Below are 16,530 nucleotides of genomic sequence, written 5' to 3'. Positions count from 1 at the left end.
CCGGAGTAGGCCCAGTACGGGTCACCTGAAGCCTTACGCCTGCGGATCTGCGCTGAGCTGCCGTGTCTGTTCTCGTGCAGGGCCCCGACGTAGCCTTCTGTCAAGGCTGGAAGAGAGGGAGAGCACAGTGAGTTCACTGGACATAGGAAGGGTGTCCAACACACCTCGGGTGACTTCCCAGAAGCACACACCTCAGGGATAATGGAATAGAACCTCTTGACTTACAGAAACACAACTACAGGATAACCTAGACAGATTATCAGGATTACTACAAAGAGTAGTTTACAATGAGCCTTTCCTTTGGGTCACCAAGCATGGTGCACTAAGCCCCTGACATATAGTATCTTACATAGTCTGCAGAACACTACTAGATAATACATCCGGTGGTCCCAATAATGAGACCATTCTATAGATAAGCAAACTGAACCTTACAGAAGTTAAATAACTTTAACTTGCCCAATGTCCCTCAACTAGTAGACTTGGAATCCGCAGTTTTTATTCCGGCTACGTAGATAAGCCTAGGTCCTAGCTGCGAAAGGCCTCTAAGCCTTATTTGATCTTCACAGAGCAAGGGGTCATTTGGTCTCTTTTACAACTGGAGGAATTAAGGCTCAGGGACACTAAGTAACTGGTCCCAGGTAACACAGATAAGCACGCAGCCATCGGGGAACTGAACATGAGCCTGCCTGCATCAAAGCCACGGCTTCTGCCATCCAAACACATCACTGTGTAAGGCCTGGGAGACATCCCATGGTGACTACACATCCTCCACATCCTTTAGACCCTAAACAGTCACCTGTTATACCTGAAGATATGAAATGCGAAACCCGCAAGGTCAACACTGCTCAGAAAAGAAACCCTGTTTCATGATGTATTTTTGGAAAACTCATAATGATTCCAATCTTCTATGCCATTACAGAGAGCCTGCTACAGTGTTCAAACTCCTCCCCTCCCAACCAATTCATGAATGTAAATTTCCCTTCTTGTGAGCCCACACCCAAATGCACTGACATGTAAGAACACAAATACCACAGGTGTCCAGAATCCAAAATGAAATGGAATTACACTTCAAACAATACATCCCAGCTATCTATGTTAATATTTAAATGCACCCAAACAAAATCAAGTGTGCTTTTAAAAAGCAGGGACGATGGTTAGGAGAACTGTAGATTCAATTTAAGATTAGGAAGGCACTAAGAAAACAGTACATTCTCCATTCTGAATTTGTCAAAGTAACGATAATGATGTCACCATGATGGCATATTAGGAAACATGTAAAGTTCAGACAGTCCCCAACTTACGACGGACCAACCTACCAATTTTTCAGCTTTACTAATGGTGCAAAAACCATACGCAGTCAGTGGGAACCGAACCTCGGATGTTGGATTTGGATCTTTTCCCCAGGCTGGCAATATGCCGGGTAAGATCTTCTTGCCCTTATGCTGGGCAGCAGAGGGCACAGCTACCAATCAACCCCACGATCACGAGGATCACCAGCCAACCCGCCTCCAACCATCTATACTCACACAGCCATTGTTTTTCACATTCCGTAGAGTATCCAATGAATTACATGAAACATTCAACACAGTATTATAAGCTAGGCTTTGTGTTTGATGATTCAGCCCAACTGTAGGCTAATGTAAGCATTCTGAACATGTTTAAGGCAGGCTGGGCTAAGCTAGGGCATTCAGTAGGTTAGCTGTATAAAATACATTCTCAGTGCAAGATATTTTCCACTTACAACAAGTTTATGAGAACATAACCCCATCGAAAGTCGAGGAGATCTGTGCTTTAGGCTTGCATGTCAACTCCAAACACTGGTTTAAAAAAAAAAATGCTTGAAAAGTAAACCTGATACTGATACCATTTATGTTTGTTCGTTGGTCCTGAACAACAAAAACTAAAATTTTTGTTGATAAAGGCTTAGGAAGCCACCATGCAACCCATCCTACTATTTTGCAGATAAGCCATGCAGAGATCCAGGAAGTTGACCATTTTAAACTTCTAGAGATCAAAAATAAAATTTTCCATCTCCTACACTCCTATTCTATTTTTTCCCTGCATTAAAGCACACTACATAAATAATTGTTCGGCTTATTTGTTTTCTGTGCATGTGGGAAACTTTTTTATGTATCTGTTTAATATGCTTCTTAGAGCTAGTTCACTCTAAATAATTATTCCCAAATAATCCTTCCTCTTTCTGTCAAGGCAATGAGCAAAACACTGCCTTGAACACAGAATGTGACCTCCATTAGGGTATGTGGTTGAGCCTGAATTTCCTTGCTTGTTAAATGAAGCTAAAAGTAGCAGCTTCATAGCATTGTTACAACACCCCCACAAGATACTGTGAGCAGAGCAGCTAAGCACTGGGCACAGAGTGATTCAAAAATACCAAATAATAGAGAAAAAATTTGTTACAGAGACTCTGATTTTGTCATTATCATACCCACGCCCCATAAGTCTACCTGCTAAGTCATGTAATGGACAGTCTATCCTGTCACCCCATCCCTGCCAGCTCCAAGGGGGCCTTGTTTGGCTTAAACCAGCCAATCATTGTAAACCGTGCCCTTGATCCCAGTGACATGTTTGGCAGTGGGGACATCAGTCAATCAGAGAGATTCTTCCTTCTGCCTGGCGGGGTTAGGGCAGGATCCAGAAAGCCTCAGGAGCCTAGCTAGGGGTCAAGGAGAAGATCAGGAGAGAAGCTCAAAAATACAAACACACCAGGGGAAGCAAAATCTATAGATCAATTCTGCTGACAAAATTAAAGCCCATGACAAAGGTAATTTGAAACTGTTCCTGTGGGAAGCTTTATATTTACATGAACAAATTACCTGCCAAAGCTCCCTTTTCTGTCCCTTGTATACAAAAGATCCCCAATTGACACTATAAAGGTGACCTTGGTGACCTTCAAATGAGTCAATTCTACACCTGATCATCAATTTCTCCATGCATAAAAGGTCATTGTTGGACTAGAGCTCTAATTCTCACCTTGGATGCTTTAAAGACAAAACAAAAGCAAAACAAATAATCTATGCCCTGGAGGCTACCACTTAAGATTCAGATTCACTTGATCTGGGGTGGCACCAAGATATAGCATACAGGTACTTTTCTTAAAGAAAGTTCTCCAGGTGATTCAATTTTGAAGTCAGAGATAAAAATACAAACTTCCCTGCTGAGCTAGACCAGAGACCCCCTTCAATTCTGACATTCTCTCAACTCACCCTCACAGCCTGGAACCTGACTGGCTAAGTTAACCCTGGGAAAAGGCTGGCCAGGCAAGGATGAACCGCTTACTACAGAAATCATACGGGTGTAGCATCAACCTCAGAATGTGGCTAAATCTGAACTCAACCAGAAAAGCTCACACACAAATGAGCCAGATGTAAAAGGAAAGGAGGAATGGAATCATCCTCAGGATATTCATTTATACCTTTTACAGAAGGTGTTATCTGGAATCACAATCTCTACAACCAATCCCCCTTTTGTCCTGAAAAGGAGGTGCTTGTCATTTTCCAGAACCTTTGAGAAGACTGGGGTGGGGAACAAAGGAGGACAAGGGCTGCCAGAACCATCTCTCATGGGTGTTGCTTTCGTGTGAGCAGTGATGTTAGCCATCCTGCAGGAAAAGCAAAGCAACAGAGCCCAGAGCTTCATCAGGTAAGCAGGTTTGGGGATCCCACACCTGCCAGCTTCCCAAGCCCACTGAACTATTAGTGGAAAAAGCAAACCTACAAAGACGTATCCAATTCAAGAAACAAGGGAGGTATAACCATCAGAAGGTCCTCCCCTGACACTGCAAAGTAATGGAATCCATACCCCAAAGAGCAGTTGCCTTCCCAGCCATCCATATGCAGCACACTGTGAACTAAGGGGCCTCAGCTGAGGGGCAGAGCTGTCTAAAGGGAGTTCACTTGGGACAAAAAACATACCCCAAAGAGCAACTGCCTTCCCAGCCATCCATATGCAGCACACTGTGAACTAAGGGGCCTCAGCTGAGGGGCAGAGCTGTCTAAAGGGAGTTCACTTGGGACAAAAAACAAGACGTGTGTATTTGCTGGAAACAGGCCAACTGACAAGAGGTAACACAGAGGGCAGGGCTATCCCAAGGAAGGCGGGCTAACCCCGTCTTCATCACACCCCCAAAAGTACGGAGGTACAATGTGAGCTGCACATAGCAAGGTGAAGAATGGGCAAAAAAAAACCTGCTTCTGAAGGACATGCTGTGTGGCCTAGGACGGGCTCCAAGCTCCCCAGAGATAAGGAGCTCTCAACCTACCATCCATGATGGCATCCGGAATATGGTAGGTATTTGATCATGAGTGAGTGAATGACTACACACACACATGAACAACAAAAAGGCTGATAGTGTCTGTGTTGGCGGGGGGGCGGGGGGCGGATAAGAGTGGGTGCGTCTAGCTGTGTATATGTACATGTGTGTATTCGTATCAGCCACAAGCAAAACCACAACCTTCCCACTGCCTCACTTTCTAGTCACTGCCCAATTATCACAATAGCAAACATCTAAAACATGAAGCTGGAGGGAATGATCTGGAATTCCTCACAAGTGACTGTTTAGGGAGGCAACTCAGAAATGAACAGGGAGGCAAAGGACTTTATCACCCCAACACCAGATTTCTTTTTAACACATAAACTATTCATTAAAGATGACTATATTTAGTTTTCCCTTTTATTCCATCCACGTCAGTAATGTGTGATTTCTTTTTCTCTAAGAACATAAGCATGTACGAATGGCACTTCTATAATTTAAAACAAAAGAATTTTACTCCCCTCTTCAAATGTATTTTCATCATATAATAAGGTGTTTTTTAAAAAACAATTTTTAGAAATTATTTGAACAGCACTCAAAGATGTGAATTGAGTATACTAAGCAACATAATATATTACTGGCAAGGAGCAGAGATTTGCAAAAGAAACAATCTGAGGTTCCCAAGTAAAGATACAGACTCAGCACCCCAAATTCAATCAATTTTAATACTCTTTGTATTCTTTAAACTCAAACAGCCAACCAACAGCAGCATGGCAATGTTATGGTAAGGCTATGAATCATGCTATTGATTTTCAATATCTTCTGTGCAGAAAATTAAATTATGCAAATGCATGCCTTTACGGATCCTTACCTTAATGCGAAATTACATACTTGCTTATGTCAGCAACTTAATTACACAATTAAAAATGGAGCATGCTTACGAAAATATGTATTTTCATTCTTCAGAACAGAAAAGAAGTATAAATCTGCCTATGGATATCCTGTTACTAGTAAGAGGGAGGAGTCAGTGTTGTGCAAACATGTATTCTATCAAGTTCTACAGCACCAAGCCCACTATGGTTAATGGAGCTGAAGTCATCTGTCAGCAGAAAGCTCAGGAGGGCTTTTAATGCTGTGATAATGCTTCAAGGAATTGGGATCACCGTGATGGAACAAGTATAGAAGACAAAAAGGACATCCAATAGTGCACAATGCTGCAGACTCCACCTCAAAGAGGTAGTCTCCAGTGCGACTTCAACCAACACACACACACACACACACACACACACACACACACACACACACACGGCTAGCACACCTGGGCAAGAGGAATATCAAACCCGGGCAGCCTTCGAGGGTCTGAATGGTATAATAATGAAATGAGTTTAGACGTTAATACCCAGCTACTCCCATCATCCAGGAGAATTTGAGCCTCTCAATTTTGACAGGATGAAAGTGTAGATTTCAAAACCAATAGCATTAACTAGCCAATGATGCTTACGCCTCACTCAGCAGGAGGAAGCTTTAAGTCAGGTCGGTTGCTATGCAGAGCGGGAAATGAGTGACAGGTATTTTCATCAGGGAGATTTCATAAACTCTACCCCCTCTCAGAACTTCTCCGGAGCCTACCTCATTTCCAGCCTGAAGCAAAAAAGATAAAAATGTTTCCAGACCCAAAGGCCCAATCCTTTCCTATAAAAATATCCAAAGAGTTACCTACCACTGAAGATATCAATGGAACTGTTTCCTATGTGCATGATTTAATTTCCCAGAGCCACCGGACATAGTTTATAACAATAAATGTTTGTATTCTGGGATTATAAAAGCAGATGTGTATCCCATCTGCCTTAACTATATCTTCAGGAGGATTCTATGTAATCTTGACTCTGAGCATTTCCCAGAAATTTTGACTTGGGGGAAATAAAAAGAGTTTCAAGCTGTCTGAACTCTACTGTGTTAATTAGCAGGCAGAACATTTTTCATACAAAGAGACCAGCCCCTCTAAACACTACATTAAATAACATTCCTGACATAGTGTCTTTCCTTAGGTTCTACTGTCAAAGAGAAGAAGGGTCACTAAATCTACATGGGAGAAAACTAAATGCAGTTATGTAATGATGGAGACTGGTTTCTTCCAATACTGCAAATGTGTGAATTGAAATCCCAGAGTACAGCCAACGTCTTGTTGTTTTTTGACAAAGATGATACATTTACACATGCATTTGTGTCTCCGAAAATGAGTGGAAGTCTGAGATGCCCACCGAGAAAGACACACAGTCACTAGGCATTTCAGCACATCCGCAGCATTCCTTCAGATGACTGTTATCATCTGACCATACTGAGTCAACAGTGTCTACTGGATGCCAGCTGTATCATGATCTCCTACAGGGGCAGAGGTTACGTGCGGGTGAGACCAAAGATTTATGATGAGAACAGGCCAAAGTTCCACCTACAACGTGGTCACACATCTTGTACCCAAAGCAAAATAGTTTAGTGACCCTTGAGGGTATTTCCACTTAAATGTATGTCCAGTTCTATGTCATTCCAAAGGACTCAGAAGCCTAGAAGAATCAGTCTGTTTCCATCCAAAATTGAAAACATCAGAACAAAGAAATTCTGGTTCTCTAGTGCCAGAATGAAAATTACTTAAGATGATGGATGGATGGCTCTCACATAAAGAGTCCTAGTTCTCTGCCAGAGTTACTGCCAAAAATAAGCCCACTAAAAATAAGTACAGGCACTCAACATTTTCACATCCAGAATGCATATTTCCATAATGGCAGACAAGCAGTTAAGCGGGCTGTTTATATCTATTATAACAGCTCATACAACAAACAAATTAAAGATCCCTCAAGGATGGCAAAATCTCTAACAAGCATAATTTTCTCTGAATTTTAAAAAGCATTTAAGAACATTAAATCCCACACAATAGTCTAAAATGAATAAATCTTTATCTTTTTTGTGCCTACAATGGGCAAAAGTATCAAATCATAGTTACAATAATTAAATATTCTCATCAGCCTTTCATCTCCTTTGTGCCTGTGTTCCAATGAATCGTAGTAAAATGTACCTGGTGAGTGTCCCAAATGGTAGAATCAAGAAGTACGTCCCTTTGTAACTACTGCATTACAAATGGTCCCTCCAGTTGTTTGTGATAGTGAGCTCACCTCAAACACAATAGACTATATTACAGTAGATTACCCATTTTATCATATTCAAATGTACTTATTGTCCCAGCTACAAAAATATATATTTTGTTCACCATCTAAAGTGATAAAGAGACCTAATATAGAGCCATGACTTTTTCTTTCTTTTTTTTTTTTTAAGTAGAACAGATTACAAGGGAAAGAGGAATTGCACAGCAATGTAGTATCCTAGGGGAAAAAAGGACACAAAGTAGGTTATAAAAATGACCTTACTACTTAAGTCACGTAGAGAAGCAAAAGACTGATCTTCTCTTTGTTATTTTACTCTCAAATAACACTGATTACAAAAGGCAGAATCTAGGGATGTCTGGATGGCTCAGTCAGTTGAGTGTCCAACTTCAGCTCAGCTCATGGGTTCAAGTCCCGCGAGGGGCTCTGTGCTGATGGCTCGGAGCCTGGAGCCTGCTTTGGATTCTTTGTCTCCTTCTCTCTGTCCCTCCCCTGCTTATGCGCACTGTCTCTCTCTCTCACTGTCTCTCAAAAATAAACAGTAAAAAAATTTTTTTTTTAAAAAGACATCATCTATTTTTTTTAATGTTTTTCTTTATTTTTGAGAGACAGCAAGACAGAGTGTGAGCAGGAGAAGGACAGAGAGAGAGGGAGAGACAGAATCCAAAGGAGGCTCCAGGCTCTGGGCTGCCAGCCCAGAGCCCGATGTGGGGCTCGAACTCACACCGTGAGATTGTGACCTGAGCCGAAGTCGGACACTTTACTGACTGAGCCACCCAGGTGTCCCAAAGCAGAACCAATTTTTTTAACCAGACAACACTAAAAGAGTCAAAAAAAGTAGAGCCATCTCTCTACTATTCACTATATCCTAATTTAAAAACTTCAGAAATAAAAATAGACGCTTTGAACAAGTCCAAGGAGAGGTACACTTAGAGAACAGATTTATACAAAGGGTCCTTATACATTTGTGATAAAAATCTGAAAAATAACAAGGTTCACTCCTCCTTAGAACCACCCTTCTAAAACAGAACTGGACTCCTGGTTTCAAATATCTTACAGCATAAGACAGCAATAAATCAACCGCCTCTTCTGATCCACTTTAATAGTGTTTGGTTCTCAAAGAACCAAGCCTCTTGATTCTACAAGGTTATCAAGAAAACGAGGGTTAGTCATGGATAGGGCTGTGGTAATGTCAATTGCCACAAATCTGAACTTCCAATTTTACAACGTGCCATCACTCTGAATCCTTAATGGTCAACAGAATTGGCAAACACAAATCAGAGATTATACCCTGTTGGCCACTATGTTGAATACAGCCAGCAATCCCTCCAGATAGTTGGTTTCACCTATGGTGTGTTTGTGTTTAAGTGTTTGCCAACATGGGGAAATCCTGAGAGAACCCCAAGATCTGTATTTTTTAACGCCATCTGGGCTTGGTTCCCAAATAGCAACAATACGTTTCTCTGGGCTTTGTTCCCAAATAGCAACAATACATTTCATGAACAGCAAGTAGCTCTTTCCAGAAGAACCATAACCCCACCCAATCCTCTTTTATCATTTATATTTCCTCTCTAGTCTCTAGGGCCACCTGAGTTTGCCACCCGATGCCTCACACAATTAGAAGCTTTTCGCTAACTCCCCTATTGCCTATGTGGCAGACACTATTAAAAGCACCATCAATAAATACATAGGCTCCTTTAATTCTTCCAATAACCTTGTGGCTTACATACAATTACTCAGAAAAGGTGTATAACGTACCCAAGAACACAAAGCCCTGAAGTGGACATTACTCTCAAACCCACAAAATTAACACTAGACTTCAATTATTCTGCACGAAATTGAATTTTACTCATCATAAAAGTACCTGTGAGTTAACAGCTACCGTATACCTGCGCAAAAGTGAAAAACAGCTTTTTCTACGTGGGTCTCAGAAAACTCAAAACATACTAATTTTATTTTTCTTATTTTTTTAATGTAAGCTCTATGACATCATGAAGCCTGAACTCATGATCCCAAGATCAAGAGTCATATGCTCTATCGGGGCGCCTGGGTGGCTCAATCGGTTAAGCGTCCGACATCGGCTCAGGTCAGGTCATGATGTGACTTTGAGCCCTGCATCGGGTCTGTGCTGACAGCTCGGAGCCTGGAGCCTGCTTCAGATTCTGTGTCTCCCTCTCTCTCTGGCCCTTCCCCTTTCAAGCTCTGTGTCTCTCTCCCTCTCTCTCTCTCTCTCTCTCTCAAAAATAAATAAACATTAAAAAAAAAATTTTTTAAAGTCATATGTTCTATCGACTGAGCCAGCCAGGCACCCCTAAAAACATAATAATTTTAAAAGAAAGAAGTTTTCTAGGCTATTCTTCCCACCACTATTGGCAAATGTCTAAGATAAAATCACGTTCCAATAATACTAACAGAAAAACATAGTGATTTTTCTAACATGATGTGGAGAATATCCAATTACAGTTATATAAACATTGGTCATTGTCTATAAAAAAGAAAGTCACTCCTACTCAGGCAGAAATGAAGTTACAACTTGAGTTGGGAAACAAAGTGATACAGATTACCAAGCTCTCTTCATTCACATTTTCCTTTGTTTAAAACTTATCATCGTGACTGCCTGAAAAATTTTTATCCTTGAGAAATAAAAAATAAACCTCCTAACTTGGGTCTTTTCAGTAGTTGACTCATTTACAAACACACAGTCCCTATGCAATATCAAAAAAAAAAAAAAAAATCGAAGGAAATGGGTATTTTTTTATAGAACAAAAATAAATAATCAAAGAAAGCTTACTTAAATGCTACTGAGTGCCTATTTCTAAACCAAACCCTGCATAATGTGCCCAGTAACAAAAATACTAATGAAGATAATATGTAACCATGGTAGACTGTTGAAAACACATTGTAGGGGCACCTGGGTGGCTCAGTGAGTGGACCATCCGACTCTTGATTTCAGCTCAGATGGTTATCTCATGGTTCATGGGATTGAGTCCCATGTCTGGCTCTGTGCTGACAGCATGGAGATTCTCTCTTTCCATCCCTGCCTGGGATTCTCTCTTTCCACCCCTCCTCCATTCATACATGTGCACATGTACACACTCTCTCTCAAAATAAATAAATAAATATGGAGGAAAAGAAAAGAAAAGAGAAGAGAGAAAAGAAGAAGAAAAGGAAAGGAAAAGAAAATACACTGTAGGCATAAGCCCTAAATCCTGGGCTTGAGGATTAAATACAGAAGGCACTCGAGCCATCACACCCTTTTGCTGAACACACCAATCACAGTGGGGACAAACCTGACTGACTTAGTAAACCCAGAAACCTGTAACTTCTGGATCCATGTAAAATCCTGCCAGCCAGCCATGCAGTGGTCTGTAGTTATCTATTCGCCAGAGCTTTCTGCTTCTGATCCTCAAAGCGTCTACTCCATCTTCACACTTATGATACATTTAAGCTGTTCTTAACTCCTCTGGCTAAAAAGAGAGTTTCTCAGGAGTTTGGTAAGATGTGGGCAAGTATTCATTGTAGTGGGATGCTACTACATCAAGACATTCAATAATGCATGCCCCACATTGCTCCTGCCGTCTGGGAGTTTCCAGTCAAGTAGTGGGGCCAATCAATAAACACACAAGTTAGGGGCGCTTAGGTGGCTCAGTTAAGCATCTGGCTTCAGCTCACGTCATGATCTCATGGTTCGTGAACCCGGGTCAGGCTCTGTGCTGACAGCTCAGAGCCTGGAGCCTGCTTCGGATTCTGTGTCTCCCTCTCTCTCTGCCCCTCCCTTGCTTGTGCGTTCGCTCATAGTCTCGGTCTCTTTCTCTCTCAAAAATAAGTTTTAAAAAACATTTAAAAGTTATAAGTGCAATGCATGGTAAAACAAATATGAAAATTAAATGAAACACACACAGTACAGTCATTGAGAACACAAGTAGAGAAGGAATGTACTTAGAATAGTCAAGGAAGGAGACATCATTTTAGCTGAAGACACTGGCAAGACGAGAGGATAGCGTCCAAGGTCGAGGAATAGAAAGTAGGATTTTGAGGCAGGCAAGAGTATGGGATAAGAAGGCCAACCAGGCCAAAGCTTGGGGAGCTAGTTGAGGGATAATAAGGAGGTTGAGGATAAGAAATGGCAGAATCCTACAGAACCATAAGAGGCTTTGAAATGAGCTTGGAGAGGCACCCAAGGGCTCCAAGGGGGCAAAGAGGTCTGATATATGCTTTCCTCTAACATGCCTTTATTGAAATGTAATAGTTTTTAGTATATTTACAGATTCATGCAACTGTTACCATAATCTAATTTTAGAGTATTTTTATCAACGTTTTCAAAAGGTGACTGTGCTGCGCGGGGAACAGATTGGAAGCGGGCAAGAGCAGAAAACAGCGGCTCATCGGCAGGGCCCCCAGGGTGAGGCGAGACAAATCATTCATTAATTGTGTACCTGTACCTGTGTGCAGGGGGGCGGTGCTGCTGGAGGCAACATTTAGGAGAGCAAACAGTAGCTTAATATTTACAGTTACCTGGCCAAAATCCTTCTTGACTCTTCTAGTTTTATTTTGCTAATGTCTTCTAAACCCTCCCCTTTGCCTTTTTCACCTGAATTAGGATTTGCACTAATGTGATGAAGCAACTAATTGCTTATACAGTACCTGTCAATAAAAATAGATTAACAGTTAATGAGAAGCAAACCAGATACAACTATTTGCAAACAAAATGAGGAAAAGAAGGCAAGAATACTCATTATACTGTATTTTCTCTTGGAGCTATATGCTACACCAAATTATACCCTCAATATCACATAAGAAAAATAACTATCTGCCCACGTGATACTTGTAGAACTACAAAGCATACTATTATGGATGTCAGGAGAGACTTAGGTGGGTTTTTTTTTTTTTTACGGACAATTTTATTAGTGCTTAAACATGGACACGTGAGTGGCTTTAAACCCAATTTGACTTCTCTCTGCCTCGCCAAACAATTCTTACAAGAAACCTCTCTCTTCCACCCAGTTACGTATAAGCAATGAAGAACCTAAGTAAAAGATAATTAATGAATTAATTCATCTCTGCAAAATGACAAAGCTTTTTGTTTTTAGCAACTGTCCCGGATTGTCTATCATCACGAAAATGTATTCAGGGACAAATATGCTTTGTGGGTGGTAGGCAGATATATTACCAAATATACCCTTCTCTCTGTTATTCAACGTGCATAGGATGACTTCTCCCTCCTAAAACACTGGGACACAGGCCTCCCATCAGCTTTATTTGATTCAGCCAACTAGACTGGACTTGGGGTTTTTAAAGTAAAAAATAATCCAAGGAATTTAATGTTGCTGGTCAGAATATCCCAGGGCTACAAATTCATTTTTGTTATCTCCATTTTTGTTAGGTGTTCGTTTTGCTTCCTTTCCAGCAAGAATGAGGTTTGCTTTGTTCTCTTCAATTAAAGAAAGAAATCAGAAGAAATATCCTGCATTCTGCTTGCTTGAAGAGGAGTTATTAACTAGAAATAACACAATGCAAGTCTCAACGAGAGTAATTTGAAAGGGCTATTACAATCTTAAATAAAATGATTTAATTAAAAATTCTAACCACATAAAAATTGTCACCAGATCACATCAAGATGGCAAAAGCATATCTGTCTGATTCTGCTTTACCTAGCTTTAAAAGCAGTTGCTTAAACTAATTATATGGGAGAAATTTTTCCCTTGTTTGGAAAAGGAGCTATTTAACCAATGGTCTTTTTCTGGTGAAGAAATGGCAGCTATTAAATAAGTAGAGGTTTTTTTTTTCCTTTTTTGTTTTGGTTGTGCTTTTTCTAAAGCCTTCTATGACTCTGACCAGTTATACCCCAAGATCCTTTTGAAGCATCAAATGGAACAGCAGTTTTATGACTTCAAAAAGCTCAAATCTAAAATTGAAAGTTTCAGTTCAATATTGTTTTCCCTCTCAATATCTATTTGTATACAAGGCGTTGAAATCAATTGCAAGGAGACTTTTCAACTCTGAATTTAAATCCTTTTACGACTCTGCAATACAGTCAATCAAACTGGGACTGGGAAGGAGAACAGAAGGACAGTTTTCTTTTTTTTTTTCTTTTTTAAATAAATATAATAAAGTCAAAAGGAATTATGTATCTTTGGAGGCTTCCCTATTAGGCAAAACTGAACGAAACAGGGGCACCTGGGTGGCTCAGTCAGTTAAGTGTCTGACTTCAGCTCAAGTCATGATCTCACAGTTCATGGGTTCGAACCCCACATCGGGCTCTGTGCTCACAGCTTAGAGCCTGGAGACTGCTTTGGATTCTGTGTCTCCTTCTCTCTGTGTCCCCCTCTGCTCGCACTCTGTCTCTCTGTCTCCGTCTCTCAAAAATAAATAAACATTAAAAAAAATTTTTTTTTAATTTAAAAAATGAATGAAACAAATTGTTCCTCTGATTTTCAGACAACAGATAAGAACGATGTAGCATAGGCAGTAGAAAACTCTGGAACAAATTGGTACAACACATGTACCCAAACTACAGGACTGCAGATTACAGAAATTGAGTGAATTTTGAAAAACAAACACTGCTTTAAATATTACTTACAAAGTTTTATTAAGCACATTTGCTCTTAAATATCGCCTCTGCATAATGAGTAAGTGAGTATTAAGTGAAAAGGTGAGAGCAAAGGATGGTATTAGAAGCTGCTGGAAACCTCCGGGTTTTTCTTTTGTGCCAGACCCACGTTCAGGTTAATCCATTCTTTGATATTTAACACAATGGAGCCAGAAAAGCTGCAGATTTCAGGTTTTTCAGAAATCATGCATGACATTTGAGGCTTGTTCAGGAACCAATGTTTCAGAAACAGGAAAGGTACTCTGTGAAATCCATTTAGGACTTTCCACCCTGCAAGGACGCGGGGGTTGAAAGTTCCTTTAATACAGGCACGCTGACCAGAGTACTTATTAAAATATTTTTACTCAAAGTGAAGAGCTGCTCAATTCCAGGACAGAACACTGGAGGAAATGGAAAGATGAGGCAAAAGACCTCACGGCAGAAACAAAGATAATTTTAATATCTTTCAAGAAAAAGGAAGTATTTTTTTTAACTTTTTTTTAATGTTTATTTATTTTTGAGAGAGACAGAGACAGAATGCGAATGGGTTAGGGGCAGAGAGAGAGGGTGACACAGAATCCGAAGCAGGCTCCAGGCCCTGAGCTGTCAGCACAGAGCCCGACGCAGGTCTGGAACTCATGGACCTCGAGATCATAACCTGAGCGGAAGTCAAATGCTTAACGACTGAGCCACCCAGGTGCCCTGAAGGAAGTGTTTTTTTAAACCTTATCTCAATGTCAAAGAAACCCATTCATTCCTAAAAGTCCCCCGTTTGGCTTCAGTTTCTAAAATTAAGATAATTAGTGAAGACGCAGAGGATAGCTATTGGGTCCATAGTCCCTACTACATACGGGGTGGCCAGGCTCCCCAGGTGGATTATCTCACTCAGTCCTCACCAGACTCTGAGGGGTCAATCCTCCCACAACTACCCTTTCCAGAGGCACAGAATGGCAAAGTACTTTCTCCAAGTCACATTACACTGTCCACACAGAAGGAATTCACACTCGGACACCCTGAACGGGTAGAGGACAGGAAAAATAACTGAGGCACCCCTCTCAAGTCTGGGGGCCTGCAACATGGAAATAAGCAACAAGCATATTAGGTCCTTTCCGAAAAAAAAAAAAAATACAAAGGCTCAAACATAAAACATGAACACAGAACGTTCTGCACTGACACCAAGTGACCTCTGAACCAGTACTCTACTGGACAAATCTAGAATCTAATTCTACGTATTCTGTCTCCCGCTTAGTGTTAGTTAGATGCCCCAACCCTGAGTCCCAGAAGCAACAATGTTTTTGTTTTTTTTTTTTTGACTGTCCTTTTTAAGAGATTTCACAGTGAAAGAATTCCCACTATAAAAACTTTCTAGTTGCCACTAAAAATACTATAATAAAAGTGATAATTCCTCAAAATTATTACGAGGCTTGCAAGGAGAATTCTAACACTACAGCCTACACAGGAAGGCATTACACTAACAGCAACTAACTGCTGAGAAAACAATTCACTTTCTCTAAAACAGAAAAGAAGAATGTTCCATGTAAGCATATGTTCACATTTAAACGGAGATGTGGGGATTAGAAGAAGCATTTCCCATACAGCAGCCACCAGCCACACAGGGCTACCCTGGACGGTGCTGTACAGATGAAATTCACACAGGATTTGGACACAGAGTAGGAAGAAATGACTGCAAACCAACTCATTAATATTTTTCATTTTAATTACATGTTCAAATATTTTGGATATACTGGATAAAATAAATCTGCTCCATCTAAAATGTTTGAAACGTACTGCTTTAAACATTTCAAAAGCACAGTGAGAATCAGTTTTAGTCCCTTTTGCTCCTGTGCCAAGGACACAATGTGACCTAGAATACTTTAGTGAAACCCTCCTTCTTCTTTCTAGCTACTTCATTCCCCCAAAATATAAAAATTCAACTTCTTTTTTTCATTCTTCTATTCAAGAAACTGTTAATTCGGTTGGGGGTGGGGGGCTTGCATTTATGGTCCAATGGTCTCTCCATTGCTTTAGCAATGGCAATAGAAGGCTCGTAAATGCATCAGGAGGTCTAATGGCTTGAAGTTGAACACTGCAGGAACAATTATCATTGTAGTATTTGGCATTCTGGCCATTCTATTTCACAGAAGGAACTAAGTTTCGAGAACATACGGCATATACAAAGGGAACAATTTCATTTTAAACATATTATTTCTGGAAAACATAACCAAATGAATCACCATGTTCAACTGGAAATACAGTTTCCATCTTACAATGACCATGAACATTTTCCAGGTAACAAGATTTTAGGACCTTTCCCAAAACCTTACACCCAAAACCAAACTTACTAAGAAACCGAGGCATTCCTGGGAGTGCTCAATTCACCATTGATCTTACGTCAGCTAACTCCGTGCCCACCTCTTTAAATTTTTTTTTTAACATTTATTGATAGACAAAGTGTGAGCAGGGGAGGGGCAGAGAGAGAGGAGACACAGAATCTGAAGCAGGCTCCAGGTTCTGAG

The 16,530-nt window shown here is 40.6% G+C and overlaps 1 protein-coding gene across 4 annotated transcripts in view; it reads right to left on the bottom strand.

The window, feature by feature from the left end:
* PTPRG (protein tyrosine phosphatase receptor type G) overlaps positions 1-16,530 on the bottom strand; it is a 712,041-nt gene that overhangs the window by 534,779 nt on the left and 160,732 nt on the right. For 3 of the 4 annotated variants that reach the window (XM_019469870.2, XM_019469869.2, XM_019469871.2), the window contains exon 2: positions 2-106. The exons of the other annotated variant lie outside the window; for it this stretch is intronic. In XM_019469870.2, coding sequence (XP_019325415.1) covers positions 2-106 — 105 coding nt within the window. The remainder of the gene's footprint in view (position 1; positions 107-16,530) is intronic. 4 annotated transcript variants of the gene reach the window in all.

The sequence above is a fragment of the Panthera pardus genome, unplaced genomic scaffold (assembly GCF_024362965.1).
Source record: "Panthera pardus isolate Hobbes unplaced genomic scaffold, ASM2436296v1 HiC_scaffold_8, whole genome shotgun sequence".
NCBI classification, from domain to species: Eukaryota; Metazoa; Chordata; class Mammalia; order Carnivora; family Felidae; genus Panthera; species Panthera pardus.
Note: the sequence above shows the minus strand (reverse complement) of the source record. Positions and strands in the feature narration are given on the sequence as shown.